The sequence below is a fragment of the Amphibalanus amphitrite genome, unplaced genomic scaffold (assembly GCF_019059575.1).
Source record: "Amphibalanus amphitrite isolate SeventyFive unplaced genomic scaffold, NRLGWU_Aamphi_draft 000504F_arrow, whole genome shotgun sequence".
Taxonomy (NCBI): domain Eukaryota; kingdom Metazoa; phylum Arthropoda; class Thecostraca; order Balanomorpha; family Balanidae; genus Amphibalanus; species Amphibalanus amphitrite.
In genome coordinates, this window is record NW_024881998.1 from 191,972 (window position 1) to 209,243 (window position 17,272).

A 17,272-nucleotide genomic window follows, 5' to 3' on the forward strand; every position below is an offset into this window, starting at 1 on the left:
GAGGTTTGATGAAGTTAAGTTCAGTCTTTTCAGGTATTTTTCTTTCTACAACTATAATTCAGGCACATCTTATCTCTTATAAACGGCTTAATTGATTATTTACCCCGAGCATGACTGCGTTATATATCCTTGCAGAGCTATAGCCTTCCTATTAGGTATATGGTAAGCTGTCTGAACGAATTGAGAAACGTTTTGGTGAGACCTGACGGTGATAAGGGCTTTAGTGAGGACAAGAGCTGGACAGCCGACAGGGCAGCTGAGTTGAGCTAGCTGGCTAGGTTAGCCTGACATCGAAGTGATCGGTTTTGAGATCTCCCGAGCTGGTGGCAGGTCTGAGCACAGCCATTATAGTCGTATGCAGAGCTGAGCGAGGTGCAACATTCCAGTGGTCCGCAAAGTGCCCAGCTGACCGCTCGTTTCTGAGCTGTCTGTCCGCCAGGTCACCCAGTCAGGTTCTGTTTGGATTGGCCCTGGCTCCTGATCCCCTCATCAGAGTCGCTCGTTGCGTTATCGACTGGTGGTCTAGATTACCGCGTAGCCGGTACAGGCCTGTCATCTTATATTGGCTGGGATGAAAACTAAGCTTTGCGTTTTCCGTCATACGAGCCTGCTGTTCCGACTCGCTACAATATGACGAACCGAATCAGACCCCGTCACCTTTCTAGCGACTTTTTGCTCTGCTTTGAATATTTTGATTATAAGCATAAATCATAATGCAACACGATCGAAGCAGACGTCGGCAGAGGTCCATCGGCACTACCCTACCCTACCCTACCCTACCCTACCCCCCCCCCCCCCGCCGCAGGTTGTCCACTGTACGCAGTGCGGTTGTTAAACGTTGGTGATCGTCACAAAACGCCGTTGAACGTTGGTGATGGCCCCCGTCGCCCCCCCCCCTTTGGCTACGTCCCTACCGCCTTTGGCCACCCTACCCTCCCCCATGCCGCTGTTGGATCACCGTACCCGCCGATACCGTCGTTGGCGGCCCGGGAACCAGACCTACAGGTGTGCTGGCGGTGGTGTCGGGTTCGCTGGTGATCGGCAGGCGTAATGTGCTCCTGGGAGCCCCCTCCCTGCTCTGTGGGACCACAGGAACACTGGGGTGGCCGGGGGGGGAGGTGGGAGAGCGGGAGGTAAGGGAGAGACTGAGAGTCGTGCCGGAGACGGCGGCAGGCGTGTCCGAGACGGGATAGACAAAGGTCAGAGAACGACGAAGGCCCGAGACTGTTAGTACATAAGCCCATAAGCCCAGGTATAAGCCCAGGCGATTGCAAGTTACTGTGGCTAGATTTGAGCATTTTCGCTAAACAAGACTGGAGGGCGAAGGTATCGTGACCTGGAACCAGCAGAAATAGACGTAAACTTGACATGAGCCCACGCCCGACGCTGCGCAGTTTGCAGCGTTCGCGTTTCTCTGCTGTGCCAATCCCTCCGTCCCTAACCGGCGACCCCCGTTTGCACTGTTCGACAAATTTCGGTTTAGCGGCGCGGACGCCGTCAGCTACAGTCCAGCGAGCACTGTCAGCACCCGACAGCAAATGGCTGACGGGTGGCACAACCGCGAACACATGACCGGTCACTGGCCACTGGGCAAGAGCGCAGCCGGCCGGTTTAGACCGACACTGCTACCTGGCCTGTCGTTCTTCTTCGCCCCGTCTGGATATAGGTATAATGTGACCGCTGGCAATGAATGGTTCTGCACCTCTTAGGGTGAACAGGAGTCAGTACGCGATCTTCATCCCGACTCGATATCACATTGGCCTCGCTCCTCCAACCCCCCCCCCCCCCCTCGCGCCAACAAAACTAATGACTGGGTCTCACGACAAATCTCGCCTCAGACCTCACACTTTCAGCGACGAGCCCACCCACTCAGCTCGACCAACCCTCCAGCTGTGGAACTACGACCGACAGGCCTCCCCCCCCCACCGGGTCAGAGGTCAGCTCTGACCGCGACCGGACGCCATCGCCGCCGGCCGTGTCACTCAAACGGACAAATCTGGTGTCAGCGGGGCGGGCCGCGGAATAAAGCCGAGCGGCGGGTGGGGTGTGAGTTACCTCATTTACAGGCAAATTAGCATGGCTCCGGTAAGGTGGGGAGGAAGGGAACTAGGGAGACGTGGGACTCAGAGGGAAGGACAGAGGGAGAAAGAAGTCGGAGTTTGTGGTGACAACTCAAAAGTGAGTGGTGAAGGCATTGAACGGTTACCACAGTTTACCAGTCGCCAACTTACAATGTATGTCAGCAATCATTGCATTTTCAGTCTCAAATAAGTAATACTGTTATTCAGTTGTATTCTCTTCAGTCTTTTCAACAAAGATCTCACACAAATGGTGAGCGACATTTAGTGACTAGAATGACGTCTTGTGTTAACAATACCACGACCGAACGCCGAAAAAGTCACCGGTGAGGGCACAACAGGAGCATTAACTAGCCTCCAGATATCGCAGCATCTAAAGGCGCACTTAGTTAAACCCATCCACAGGGTCGATTCCAGTGTTACTCCATCCGGAATGGACTGTTCCACTGGGAATACAGCGGCAAACTGCAATATTAACACAACTGACCAGCACACTGGTCAGCGGCAGTGAGTAGTTCATTACTCCCACGTCGATACAGTTGCATTAGAGTTATACGCAGCACATGCACCATTACAAAGTCTGGAAAGAATGTTACAAAGTCCAAGAAAGTGTAGAAAAATGGTGATGCGACAAGAGTTACAAAACGAGGTTAATATCAAACAGCAACGCTCTCAAAGAAAACAATAAGAGCCGAGTGATCCTGCAGGATTCATTTTCTTCTACGAAAAAACATCAGAAAACGCGCCATAATTACGATAAATATTAGTTATACTGGAACAGCGTGAAGCACAATGGCAATAGCACACCATTAAATGTCAAACTTCCATAAGTCGCGTTTGGGACGGAGTCGGTCCCTCGCAATTACAGAGATGTCTCTAAACATCACATCAAACTGATATGACCTCACACAGCGCCGACCGTATAGCACGGTTAAAAATGGACATGCTTCGCACACTTGGGCCACATACATACATCCCTAATAACACACCAGAAACAAAATTCAATCGCTGCGCAAACTCCGGTAATCAAAACCTCACGGCATCAAAACTTCACAGCAGAGGTCTTTCTGCGCGAGGTATCCATGGCGGGGTTTCGCAGCTTCACCACTAAATGTCATTATCTGTTCAGCTTGTCACCACATCTCCACATCATGCAGTGTGTCTCTCCTCCCCGTCGTTCCGCTCACGACAAGTCAAAACTATCACTGTCAGTTAGTTAATCAGTCCGACAGGTCTCGCACCGGACGATGTCCTTCTCCAGTGTAGCGAGTCTTTCCCCGATCAGAGATCCTTTCCTATAGCCGAGTCGGGTCTATTCCTGGGTGAACTGCAGCCTCACAGATCATTGTAAGTCGTAACACTGTCGGACGCTGACCTTACCTTCATCAACGTCACAGCGTGCCAACGATGACGTCAAAGCGTTCCACCAGTGACGTGACAACGTTCCACCGATGACGTCACAGTTCCCCACCAATGACGTCACAGCGCTCTCTCGCTGCCATCACTGGGGCCGCCGCTGCAGCTGGTATCCAGCAATGCCAGGCAGACCGGTGCCCACACGCTGCTGGTACTCGAGATACGCGTGGCCGAAGAAGTTTATTAGTGTGGCCTCCTCGTATCGGACCCGGTCTCTGAAGAAAGTCCAGGAGGCGGCCGTGTAGCCCACCAGACAGATGGGGTTGTTCAGGATCAGCTGACGGAGAGAGACAGGTGTCAGAAGGACGGTAACAGATAGTCGTCCAAAGCAGCTGCATCAGTCTGCGGAAGGACAGCTACCATGACCATTGTCAATAGGTACTCCATAGTCTACTGATTTGATTGTTTTGGATCAGAAATGTGCTAGGAAAATAAAAAAGATTGCCGCACGCATTATTTTACGCATCACCAAAAGAGATGCAATAAGTACCTACTTGTCTCATAGAGGATTCTTCATGGCTCCGAGTGGAAGATAAGGATATCTTTTCCAAGCGGGTTACTGAAAAATCGAGCGACGAAGGAGCGAGGTTTTTCTGTAACACGCGAGGAAAGGATATTCGATCTTCCACGAGTGAGCCATATGAGGAATCCTATATCTTTCTATGTTGAGGTTTATTCTTAATTAATAAAATATTATATTTAAATGCATTCATCTATGTAAAAATAGATTCAGAGTAGTTTGTTCTTATTTGATAAGTTTCATCCATAAATAATGTCGTTCGGTTATTGACCCATCATCACATGAACTCTTGATTTTTCGCTATGAACCCTCGAGACCTTATCTTTGCATCTCAGAGGGATGCAGAGATAACAAAGTCTTATCTTTGCATTTCAGAGGAGTGCGAGATAGAAATATCCCTGCACTGTAGACCCAATGGCAAATAAACCTCAACTAGAAAGATATAAAATAAAATAAGCTAGCTCCCGCTTCTCTTTCTATTGCCCTCGATTGCATTTACAGCGCCACCTAATGGTTACTGTCACCATAACCAGCTAATGAGTGCAATATAGATGTCGCCAGTATCGCGCACCCACCTGCGTGCCGACGCTCCACCAGAACCAGCCGACGTAGCTGGGATGTCGGAACCAGCTGTAGACGCCGTGAGTTACTAGCTGGTGGTCCGGACGCTTCTCGTTCTGATGAAGAGTATGATAAACGTCATGACAGGTCAAGTGGCACGCAAAAATACCTGATGTTGAGAAACAGGAGCCTGAACCGCAACAGACTTTCAAGTTTCAACACAAGCCACAAACAACTAAAAACTGCCTGAAACTGAAAACTGCTGATTGCTTGGTATAAGAGGCTGTTCAAGAAAATAAAGACATCATGCTGATGAAGGTGCTATTTCTAATTAAAGCACAAAGCTCAAATTTTAAACTTTTACTTTAAAGACACATCTCCGCGTCGAGTTCGTAATGAAGTGTACAGCGCAGCCCGTACCCCGCACCGTCACCTTTCCGTCATATCCATCCATAGGAGAGTCAAATCCTTCTCCTCCACGCCAAAACCCCCTGTTTCGGGATGAACGGGCAACTTCATCCGGGAATGTCCGATAATTATAGCACAGCCATTGCCGGATGCAGTGAGTACCTTGGGGCTGGTCGGCCTGTCCTTCGGGATGGGCTCAGCCCCGGTTACTCACTAAGGTGCTCGCCCAGACCAATGCCTCCCCCTAATTCCCACCATCCTACCGGCCCTGAAATGGTCTCGTCAGACCCAAAGAGCCTAACCCAACAAAAAAGTACCCTGCAGAGTGCAGACAGTTACCTGCACTATGTGGTTGAAGTTGGTGCGGGCGGTGAACATGGCCAGCTTCCTGATGATCTCGCCGGAGACGCAGAGCAGCAGGCCCAGACCGATGGTGAAGCTGAACTCCTTCATGCCTGCCGGAGGTCACAAGGAGATGTTAGATCCGTCAGACGAAAGACGGGGGGGGGGGGGGTGGCGACACGGGAGAGGGTTCAGTGAACTAATCGTGATGGTTGAGACTTTTCATAACGGATATTATGTAAGACATCGCTCTCAAAACACTCTGAAGCCCATATCTCACCAAACAGCACAACACACACGACAGTCTGAGCCACGCCAGGGCAAAGTGTCGTCCTCTGCCCTACACACCGCACTCCAACTGACCTGGGAACAGCGCTCGCTCGAGCCAGAACTCCACCCAGCTGGAGGCGGCTGCCACCGAGTAGGCCCAGCTGTGGTTCAACAGGAACGAGTCGTTGCTGACCGACTGCGGATTGGTCAGCGCTGTAGCTAGGTACTCGGAGTAGTGGAACGCGCACAGGATCATCGCGTACCTGGCGGCGGTCACGGCACGGCGTCAGTGGAAGGGCTAGTCTAACCTAACATTGACACATATTTGTGTGGAAAACACAGACGACGGTTACAGTGCTGTCCACCAAACACAGTTATCTTTATATCGATCATCAATTAGCGCCACACTATAGTTAACAAAGGTTCAATCATGCCGCACAGATACGTATCCTTTACAAGCAACATGCACCTTTCATTGGACCATTGACTAGGTGACAGCTCCTTTAGAGCTAAAGAAGCGCAAAGCAGTAACTGCTTCCCTTTCCCATGGCTCGGCACTATCACTCACCAGCCGAACGCCTGCCACGAGGAGGGGGCCGAGGTCACCAGAATGACCCCCATGGCGAACCCGTCACCGAGCAGCGCCGCTCGAATCGCCGTCTGCCGGGAAAGGTCACATTGAGGTTATATTACACATCCAGTATATATACTGGATGTATGGAAGACATATCATGCTGAGTGAAACTCTGGCCAAAGCTGGCCAGAGTTTGTGTTGCACGTCGTGCATCAACACAGGAAGGTTAGAACACAGCTAGTACGTTACAGTCTTCCTTCATACGTTTGAGATTTAAACAATGCTGAACAACAAACTTAGCTGGAGCATACCTATACAGTATACATGTTGACCGCTCACACTTCGACAAATATTTGCACGATTGAAGACGACAGATGACAAACCTGAGAATCAGTGGAATCATAAAACACGGCTTACCTACAGCAATACCATGCTTCAGTCGATCGTATGAAGAAAACCACACTCTCTCACGGTCTGATCCTAAAGAGAAAATGACTACATTTTGCCTTCGTGACCTCATGCTACGATCTGCGGTCACGTCTCGTATTTTCGACCCCTGTCCCGCTCAAACGTACTTTTTGACCTCATCCCCGACCTCACTGACCTGTCTTTCCCTGTCACGGCTCGGTAAGCACTCACCTGTATTTTCCGCCCCTGATACTGGCTGTGCATCACCGCCACGGCAGCTCCGCAGAACACCACTGCCACGAACAGCGCGTGGCCCATGAACACCCGATCAAAGAACATCTGCTGGAGGCTGGCTACGGACGCCGGCAGGGCCAGACCCAGCAGGAAGCCGCGCGCGCTGACCCGGGCGTCTGACTCGCCGGGACGCGGACGGGCCGCCGCCCCGCCGCCGCCAGCGGGGGACGCCATCAGTCCTCAGAGAACGGCCAGCTGGGAACGGCTGTGGGAGGAAAACAACTGTGTGAGGGTCCAGTGTGAATATTGATTGCACTGAATGATAATAAATACCTACATGAGAAACAATATAGTGTTCATTAATGAAACGAAGTAGAAATAGTGGCTAGGGCCTACAATACTAAATATCCAGGAATTTCAGAAGGGATAAGCACTTGCTATAGATAACCATAGTTGACTGGATTAAAGTATATATATATATGCCTTGTCTTGCATGTTATTACTTTGACTAGTGCTACAAAGAACAAGATCATACCAATATCTATCAAAAACTGGGAGTGGGTGAAGAAAGTATTTTGATCAGCAACCATGCGCATAGTTTCCTGATCAAATTCACTTTAACTTTAGTAGACAGGATAGGTATCTTGTAGTACCTACGTATTCAATATCAACAGCATGTGTTAACATTACCAGCATTTTTGTGGAAAAATATTGATAAGAGTTTTACTGTGTGATACTGAAACTTCAACAAATGTTGCCTATCAAAATATATTGCCCCAGTGTGCATACACTAAATTTGTTGGGTATGTAGGTATGTGTATTAGGCTTATGGACAAAGTTAAATTAGTTATTATGCTATTGCACAAGTGACCACAAATTTTTAGCTGAGCCCTGTGCCCAATATTCTCATAAAATGCTATTTAGGCAGCATTTGGCAACATGGGTAATGTGTAATGATACAGGTTTTGGCAAAAATGCACACTTAAGTTAACAAAATGAGCCTCAGAATGATCATCATACGATGGGCTGAACTGTGGTCTGTGTGAGAACCTGAAATAAGTGAAAGAAATTGATAGCTGTATTCTGTGAGCACATTAGAAATCCTATTTTGATTTATTGGATTTACAATAAGAATCCAAGGCGGTGTTTCACTGGATGCTACTGCACTGCTGGCAAATTTTACGAGCTAAGGTCACAGATTGTGGCAGTGTTGGAGATCAAGTTTGTTGATGTGGATGTCTCCATGGAAACCCAATTTGACACTTGACGTGTGCTGGCAGCACGCTAGCAGCGTCCGTGAAACAGGGCACCAGTGGCAAGTTGTAACTGGTAAGATTGAGCTTGAAAGTTGAAATTTAAATTAAATCAGAATGCTGTCAAAACTAGCCCCAACTTGAGCAATTTTTATGCCAAATAACCCAAAAATCATTTATGCAATGTTGATGACCACGATGGCACAATGAAGTTTAAATCACAATGCAAAAAATAAGCACTTCAATTCACATGTATTACACTGCAGTGTTCTTGCCTTAACTGATTTCTATAGACTTGGTTGAATTATATTGATATATTGTCATATACCTCTTCTTTGTCTTCCTAGCACCATCCCATGGCGACTATAAATAGCACAATTATTGTCAGAGATTTTCACGATCATAAAGTATGTTCCTTCCACAGCCTATTTAAAAAATGGAGAATAAGGTTACGCTTTTATTACGTATATATTCCCCTCCCGATCCGTGGACGTGTTCCCCTCACTTTGAAAGTTATAGACCTTTCAGGTTCGATAATTTAGCAGCGCCTTCCTAAACTGCTCATGGCGCACCTGTTACAATTGGATTTACAAGGCTCGCTGAAAAGTTGTTGCTGGAAATAAGATAATCACCTGATAATTACATTTAATTCAATATTGTTTTTCAATATTTTTGCTTTTTGAATTTTTTTTTCTACAATTATCAGAATGTTTGTGTTACAATATTGATTTATCAGGAATCAAAAATACCCAGTAAGCTCATTTTGTTAGGCAAATAAACGTTCACAGTATTATGACGTCATTTTTTAACTAAATGAGATCGACGACGTGTCTATGCAGCATAATGTAAACATTCGCAAGTCATTCATCTTTGTGATAATTGGTTGCGTTGGTGTAATAGGTAAGTACTTTTCGACTTTTTTGTTATTTATCAGGTTCCATGTATCTTTATCTTTCAGTTCGTGATTTTCCAAGATAATACGCCCTTGTGAAAGGCGAAATTAAAACTGAAAACTGGATAACTGGACTTGCTGTTGCTGTTGCAGGCTGCAGCTCAAAATTGCGTAAACCCAAACCAAGTTGAAACGGTCTGCATTTTGACTATATTGGTAACATAAAATTTAGGGTTTTCTGCTTTTTTGTTATTTCAATGTTCTGTGTTCTTATCTTTACCTTACCTCGCCTTATCTGGTCATCAGGATCCAGACTGGAAAAAATACATGTTTGCCGAATATGTCCGGCGTACCCAGTGGCGGGACTACACCAAAAATTTCAGCTCATGTCCGGTGTAACTTCGGATGTGCCAAAGTCATAGTGTGGTGGCTGCTGAACTTTTGGTGCAGGGCGGGTGCATAATTTTTTGGTGAATGGCTGACTCAAATTTTTTGGCACGCTGGTCAATCTAGCAGCAGATTCACCCCGCACGGCCTGCGGGCAGCTCTGGAGAGGGTTTGGGATGAGACGTGCCCTGCCTTAGTCATTCGTAAGCTGCCCTGAGTCTATTCAGCAGAGGAGCATCCACCCGTGGCTTGGAGACAGGTATGAAAGACCTTGTTGAACATGGTTGAGTGTCGTGAAGTAGGTAATCCTGCAGCGGGTTCCAGGCTCGTGCTCACTGCGGGATCGAGGGGAATGCGATTGCGGACGCCCTGGCGAAACAAGCGGCTGCCCTGCCCTCAGACGCTCGCTCGCTGACCAGGGTGGTTCATTGTGCGGCCTCGCGTCAAAGGCGCAACAACTGGTCCGTGTCACTATGCAAGCTACTCTTCGGGAGCACGCTGCAGCTCCCCATCCTCGGAGAGTACGGGGAGGACGCCGTTTCGGTGCAACAAATGAGGGCGGGCCACTGGGGCCGCTCGCTCCAGTACGTACACCGAATCGGCCGTATCCCCTGAGCCTGACCCCTCCGCGTCATGCCAACAGTGCCTGGACAAGCGGTGCCCCGCGGCGCTCTGCGCCGTGTGCCGGGAAGAGGCTGATGTCCTGGAGCACGTGCTGCTCCGCGGCCCGGCCCTCGCTGGCGCCCGCCAGTCTCGAACACACCGCTCCACCGACATTTGTGGCCCCGGAGTTTCCGCCTTCCGGCCCGGTCCTTGTTTCACGGCACGACGCTACAGTCCGCTATGTGTACTGTGGAATTGGGTCTTCATGAAAACATCAACTAATTCAGACGCTCAAACCCGAAACGCTCTGTCTGGTTGATATAGTTTTGGTTTTGGTCGGTAGGTAGATGTTCACATGTGCTTTATGTAAAAGTGGCTTAATTTTGGCGCAAATTGACAGTAGAAGCTCAACTTTCGGCGCAAATTGTGCAGAAATTTCGGCGCAAAATCGCTTCCGCTGAATTTCGGCGAATGAGGGTTTCACGGGCGTCTGGCGTAGTGTGTGGATCTTTTCCAGTCTGAATCAGGATATGGCGTCGCTTGACCTATGGGCATTGGGATGAGTGAAGTTCATGTCAATATCCCAAAGGCTGTAGACCTTAGTAGAGGGTGGGTACTCAAACTCATGCTCTACTAGTGTCCAGTGGTGACAGACCAGTTTTGCATATAACGATGGCGGCAGTGGCACAGCAGAGATGATATCTAATGGCAGGGTGTTCCAGCCATATATGACTGACGGCTGAAAGAGTTCTAGCGCGAGAGATGTTTGGTGCTCAGCTTCTACTGGTGTCCCATTGTGGTTTGCAGTTCATGTCTTGTCAGCCATCAGGAGTAACTTAGTGGCATGTCCAGGAGTCCATGGCACACCTGATAGTTGATACATTCACCATATCATTCTCCCCGATGGCGGTGGTGGTGCAGTCGCTTTATGTTTTTTTTTTCTGGTCCTATTTGGAGAGCGGACCCCAGACGGCATTTCCAAACTCAAGGAACAGTAGCACTAAGGCCTTTAAAAGAAGCAGCAAGGTGAACTTATCGAGTTTTATGGATGGACGATGAATCATTGCGAGTGCCTGGGAAGTTTGAACGATGGTGGCGGCTGTCTGCATGTGGAATCTTCGTTGCCTGTTCATGATAATACCTAGGTCCTATTCCTCCTCGCAGCTGCTGACCGGAGATTTGCCTGTACCTAATCATTAATCAATATGCTATATTTATGTTCACTGAAGTTTGCCTTATTGCAGGTTACATTTTGAAGATGCCATATATATCAGCAGGTAATTCACTTGTCAGAAGACGTCTTTTTATATTTTTAAAACTCATTAAACTGTCAACCTATTTGTAGTTTCATTTGACTGAATATACTCATGCATTTTTAATGTTGCGTCTAAAGATTGATGCCCTTACTTTGAAAACATGCTATTATTTGTTTCCAAGTAAAATCAAATAAGCGTAAGGAATAAGCAGTATCTAAGTATTAAATGAGCTTTCCAGCTCTGTTCATAGTTCATCCTTCTAATTTTCTACCTAATACTTACCGTACACGACAGTAATTCCGCCCAGCTAATGCCGATAAATACGTGCCCTGACCTCTGAGACACTGCCGCTGTGGCCACAGAGGCGTTTCAGTTTAAACAAGCTCTTGGTGTCTTTTCACAGATGGCACGGTGGGAGGTAGTCCCAACTACTTCAGTGTCCAGGGCCTGCTCGGACTGTTCTGGGCTGTAGTCAACTTCTTCCAGCTCTTGTGAGTGAACGAAGTGTTAGAGAGTGCTGCTAAAAGTCTTATTTTGGTCAATACATTGCACATTTGGTCAGTACATCGCACATTTGGTCAGTTTACATATCGTATAAAAGCATGCTACATGATGGTGGACTTGGTGTTCTGTAACTGCTCTCCACAGGCAGAGTGTTGTATAGCTGTGTGACAGTGCCTCAGTGTTAACTCTGCGCTCCCTTCGCCAGTTTCCGGACGCTGATCAGCCCTGACGACAACAAGCGCGGCAGGAGCTACACGTCTGACTACCGGGCGCCGGGTCAGGGCGGTGGCGGCGGCGGCGGCGGCGGCGGCTGGGGCGGCGGCGGCCCGGGCGGACCCCCGCGGGGCATGCCGCGCCGCCGTATGGGCGGCTTCAGCACCGGCCAGGGGGCGGCCGGCGCGCCGCCCATGGCCGGAGGCGGATGAGGTCGGTAAACGCCCGGTGCTAGCCGCTCCTGATGGGGCGGCGGCGCCGGGCACTGACGGGTGAGCGGCGGCGCGTGCGGCGCTGAGCCCGGCCTCTGGTCGGCGGATGACGCAGCTCCGGGAGTCCCTCTCCGGGTCCGGGCCTGCCGAGGACGCTCAGCGCCGCCGCGCGGGGACAGGGGGTCAGCGGGGGACGGCCGGGGGTGCTCCACTGCCCGGCCAGTCCGCGGGCTGACGGTTGTGCTTCGCTTGTGCAGATAAATTATCGAGTGGTCATTCCTGAAGCACCCGGTTGATATCTCTAGCGTGGGGTGTTATTTGAAAAGTCATACCGCCTTGGATTGTGATTCTGAAATGCGTATAAATATATTATTAATTTGCATTCATCTTTAGAGCTGAAGGCCTCGAACTTTAATTGATAGCATAGTTTCATAGATTATTACACTATGATAGTTCTTAAGAGTATTGTTTCTCGTGTCATCTCAACGCCGTTTACGGTGCGTTGCTAACATATTGTTTAGTGGAGGGTTTGATGTTTGTGTTTGGTGTTCACACAGGTAACAGCGAGGTCCAGTAACCTAGCGACCTGTTTGCGTTAGTGTATTAGACAGTACCATACCGATAAGTCGGCGTTTGAGATGACTAGCTGAAGTCCTATGGTGGCAAGTAGCTGGGTGTTCTCCCAGAGTTGTGCACCATGTTCTGTGCACAGTCAGCCGGGCTCAGCACATGTGATTACGTATCGCTGTTGGCAAATACAAGAGCCTAACTGGTATCCTGTTCTGTTCTAGCCACCTGTGGCGGTATCTTGTATTCTGGTAGCTTTATGCCGCCGGCGCCCTGTTGGGGAGGTAGAACCACAACAATTTTTCTGAACATTTGTGCAAGTGCTATGTAATCACACTACTCTCAGGCAGTAGGCACTTCTTTCTGTCATGTTCATGTGCGGGGGCTGAACTTTCTGGTGCACCCATCACGTTGTTTGACATTGCGGCGCTATTGGTTAACTCATCAGATATTTTCGCCGAAAAGTGGCAGGATGGTGTCAGGTGTAATCGAGCTCTAGCCGCTCATGCCTAGTTTCACGGCGCTGTCCCGTGCTGAGACGGGCTGGTGGGGCGCCGTGATGAGAGTGGCTGGAACACCCGATCCTCGCAAATGTGCCCATGGCCTTCCTAATTTCTCCAACTCACTTCCCCTTCCTTTTTCTCTCTCCGCAACGTGCGTTTTGTGCGGTTCCCCTCCAATTCATTTTCCCAGACACCCAGCGGCCAGCTTCCCTAACTCGGATGTTTCTCACCAGACATTCGCCCACGACTCGTGTCCCAATCATACCCTCCTCGCTACTCCTGTCCCAACCATAGTCTCGCCCTTGTCCGAATTATACCTCGCTCACCACTCGTTAACTAATCGTACCTCGCCCACTACTCGTGTACATCGCGCAAATCGTGCCCTCGGTTTTTAGGGACGTGCCCTCGATCACCACTCTTCAGCCGACACCTCAGAGTAAGAAGAGGCTCCGCATTACCCACACCTCTCATTCCATCGCCTCTCGCCCACCTGTGCCCACTACCCTCTGACTGTCGCCTGTCCACCGTCTCACACACTCCGTTTAGTCTCTCCGTGGCCTGTATTGACGTCTGGTGGCGGCGGGCGGCGGCCGGGCGGTCTGAGGTAGGGGCCGCCGCCCCGCCTCGCTCGCGCTGTGTACTGGTGAAGGCAGGAGGGCCGGCCGGCCGGCCAGGCGCGGTGGCGGGCGCTCACAACACACGGGGCCCGCGCGTTGAACGACGCACACAGAGACATACAACACGCCCCGAGTGAAAGCTGACACACAAACATACATACATACAAACACGTGGCGCGCGCGCATATGTCTTATGGTACAGGCGCGGCCATTTTCAGTCGTGCGCGATGGAGATCGAGAGGATGCCTTCTTCAGTCCATTCAATGGCGAGATGTAATTCATGTCAAATAAATAGGATCTGCTTACTTACAAATGACGCGTGGGGCAGATTTCGCCGCCGTATAAACATCTACACATATGTACAGAACGCATGTACACGACCAGACTGCACGGTGGCGCCGCCCTGACGGCAGCTGGGACAACTACAACAAGTCGCTCACACGCGATAGTTTTCTCAGCGGAGGCGGTGCGGCTGCGTGGGACAACTGTCACTCGTTCCTCTGACGAGCGGAGATCGACACTGAACTGTGGCGCAGACAGGGTAATCTGTCTGATGGCAGTGGCTCTGTATAGGCGGCCGGCGACGAACGCGTCACCGGCTATCGTTTGTGAGACATCTCAAACTCCCACTAATAATAGAACAACACTAGAAAACCGCTCTGTCCCCCAGCGCTCGCGCGCGAGTCTTTTGATATCACTGTGCTATGCGGCTACGACTGGCGGCGTAGCTCTGGTACGTCCTCAGGTAGTTGTGTGTCGCCACGGGGCCGCCCGCGGCTGGCAGTGACGGTCGGTGGCCGCCTATTGAGCAGACGCCGGCGAGCCGAGCGCCCAGGAGGTGTTGCTGCTGGAGGCGCGGCTGTACGCCGGACTGGGCGGGTGGCCGCCGCACGCACTCTGTCACGCCGGCGGAGCCATCGGCGGCTGGGGAGAGAGGGGAGAGAGTCAGCGGAGGTGGAGAGAGTAGGGGAGACGCGAGACCAACCGGCAGGCTGGGGAGAGCGGGGAACAGCGGCGGTGGAACATGAGAGACACCACTGACGATTAGCTGACAGCACAGAGTACCGTTCGTATGAGTTCCGTCTGCACTGGAACGCTTGGAATCATCTCTATCGGTGCCAGTTTATCATAATTGATGACTCAGCCATGTTCGCGGTCTACAGGTATGAATGGATAAATGACTCAACAAGAAACTCGTTCACCCGACGTATGCAAATTCATTCAAACACTTCAGTTGCAGCAGCCGGTGATTGAATACGTTCCTATCATTTATATTCAACAACGGCACGCTCCTTCTGCTAACACCACAGGTCACAGGAGCACAGAAGACGCTAGACACCTCTCCCTCGCTGAGGAGCGGCCCGCAGCATCCCAGCGCGTCACACAGACTCACCACGTGCAGCTGGAAGTTGTCGTAGACGTCCTGCAGCTCCTGTAGCTTGTACTCCTCCAGGCAGATGAAGCCGGCCAGGCGGGGCGCGTGCCGGCGCGCGCAGTCCACGCAGTGCACCACGTGACGCTTCTCGTGCTCCTTGATGAAGAGCAGGTTGAACACCTCCATCTGAGGACGGACGGAAGACGGGGGAGTTAGACGGGGGGAACGGAAAATGCAACAGCGACGGAAATATACTCAACAACGTAGCCAGGGCCGTCGAAGTTTGTGAATCTTAAACAGAGTTATATCCGTTCCAGACGAATCTGGAACGGATATTGACCGTCGGTATGCAGAGTATAGCAGGGCGTGGGAAAATTGTTCGTGGGAGGCAGGGTAAAATGTTATCAAGCGAACAAAACACAGTGAAGTCTACCAGATGCATGGTCAGTGAGTGAACTGACATGCTGAAAATGAACGCACGGTCCGCGCTATGACGCAAACCAGACTAAACATTTACTTAATTCGTGAACTGAGCACTCTTATAGACGCCCGGAGCCAGCGTTCGGACAGGAAACATTCAAGTCTCGGTATGACTTCAGAATATACAGCAGTCATATCCCCGTACCCTGTCACTACTGTGTCCCGTCTCGCCCTCTTCCCAGCCCGATCGAGCCTTACCTCACAGACGCCGCAGTAGTGGGTGCTCTCGTTCTTGCCCCGGCCGTGGAAGCGGATGTCGACGTTGCACGCCTTGGTGAACTCGATCATCATCATCACCTGCTTCAGGCCCTTCAGCAGCACCGTCCTGACGACGAGGAGGTATGGGGTCAGTCGGTGCTGGACACGGATGCGGCTATCAGCCGACAAGTTCTATTCTTAGGGATACTGTGAAGAGTATTGCGAGACTTGACATGAGACTCGTTACTTAAAGACAGTTTGCGAGACCGAGTGCTATTCTTACCCTACAATACTAAGTCGTCTGACCTATCCCTGGCATTTTGCGTAACACATACTGAACAATGCTCTTTAAACAATCCACGGACGAACAACTACTTACAATCAATATTTCCGGTGGCTATCCTTAGCCAAGCAAACTATGCCCGTCAAATGTCACCATTTCATTTAGATGAGCCCCATGTCAATACACTATACCAAGCCTAGCGCCTCAGGGAGTCAGTCCTTCGCCTGATCCCACAGCCACAGAGGTAAACCCTCCCCCGCATAAGCCCCGAGCCACTCACTTGATGCTCCTGTGCAGCTTGGGGTCGGAGACGCGGATGTTCCTGGCCAGGTTCCAGCTGAGGTGCTGCATGGGCACGATCGACTTGAAGCGCTGCAGCTTGTTCCACTCGTACCTCTCGACGGCCAGCCGGTGCTGGCGGGCGGTGAGCGGTCCGACGTTCCAGGCGATGTTGTTGCACCAGCCGGACGCCTGCACCCAGTGCACGCAGCCCGTGTTCACCCAGACCAGGTCGCCGGGCCGCTGCATGAACCGGTACACGGGCACGCCGTGGTCCAGCAGCTCGTCCATGTCCGGCCACCACGAGCCGTGCAGGTACGAGATGCCGTTCCTGCCGGGACGAGCGGGGCGGGGGTTAGTAACTACACGGATAATACAACTGGGATGGTATGGTCGGGAGATTTAGACAGCGAACCAGCCAACTATGCGCGATAAAATGGCCAATTATGCGCGATAAAATGACTTATCAACTCGGCCCATCATCAGGAATGCAGAACTGTGATAAAAACGAGCTGTTTGCGTGCGCAAATGGAATATTCCCGTTGTTATTTCGTCAGACGAACTTGACGACAAACAATGCATCGCATTCAGAGCTTAACCACGCTACAACGACTGCCAAGGCTATTTAACGTGGACTATGTCGACGGGGCTCTACCGGCCATCACCAGTCAAGTCTGCCGCTAGCAGCGAGCACTCACTTTTCGCAGAGGTTGTTGATGACGCCCCAGTAGGCGTCCGGCACACCAAACCACTCGCAGTCTCCGGGGCCGATGTTGATGTTGATGGAGCAGAAGTTGTTGTTCTCCTGGTGACCCGGCGTTCGACTGCCCGGCACCTGT

The 17,272-nt window shown here is 50.7% G+C and overlaps 3 protein-coding genes across 5 annotated transcripts in view; 1 reads left to right on the forward strand and 2 right to left on the reverse strand.

Annotated features, from left to right (window-relative positions):
• Positions 1–2,275: 2,275 nt before the first annotated feature.
• On the reverse strand, positions 2,276–8,581 carry LOC122392871 (protein-S-isoprenylcysteine O-methyltransferase-like). Of its 2 annotated transcripts, none has more exons than XM_043388205.1 (7): positions 8,340–8,581; positions 6,809–7,076; positions 6,164–6,255; positions 5,689–5,858; positions 5,323–5,438; positions 4,590–4,691; positions 2,276–3,771 (listed from the first exon to the last, which is right to left on the reverse strand). In XM_043388205.1, the coding sequence occupies exons 2-7, from the start codon at positions 7,043–7,045 to the stop codon at positions 3,580–3,582; spliced, it is 909 nt and encodes a 302-aa protein (XP_043244140.1). In that variant the 5' UTR covers positions 7,046–7,076; positions 8,340–8,581; the 3' UTR covers positions 2,276–3,579. The 2 variants fall into 2 exon arrangements, with proteins under 2 accessions (XP_043244140.1, XP_043244142.1); XM_043388207.1 differs by having other exon boundaries at positions 8,393–8,579.
• Positions 8,582–8,879: 298 nt separating this feature from the next.
• On the forward strand, positions 8,880–12,906 carry LOC122392872 (selenoprotein K-like). Its single transcript, XM_043388208.1, has 4 exons — positions 8,880–8,964; positions 11,191–11,223; positions 11,606–11,693; positions 11,912–12,906. Exons 1-4 carry the CDS (start codon positions 8,898–8,900, stop codon positions 12,129–12,131), a joined length of 408 nt encoding a protein of 135 aa, XP_043244143.1. The 5' UTR covers positions 8,880–8,897; the 3' UTR covers positions 12,132–12,906.
• An 836-nt stretch (positions 12,907–13,742) lies between these two features.
• The window catches only part of LOC122392867 (lysine-specific demethylase 6A-like), a 44,383-nt gene continuing 40,853 nt past the window's right edge, over positions 13,743–17,272 (reverse strand). For both annotated transcript variants that reach the window (XM_043388202.1, XM_043388201.1), the window contains exons 15-19: positions 17,132–17,268; positions 16,435–16,764; positions 15,872–15,998; positions 15,212–15,379; positions 13,743–14,742 (exon numbers count right to left, since the gene is read on the reverse strand). In XM_043388202.1, the coding sequence (XP_043244137.1) occupies positions 14,719–14,742; positions 15,212–15,379; positions 15,872–15,998; positions 16,435–16,764; positions 17,132–17,268 (786 nt within the window). In that variant the 3' untranslated portion in view covers positions 13,743–14,718. The remainder of the gene's footprint in view (positions 14,743–15,211; positions 15,380–15,871; positions 15,999–16,434; positions 16,765–17,131; positions 17,269–17,272) is intronic.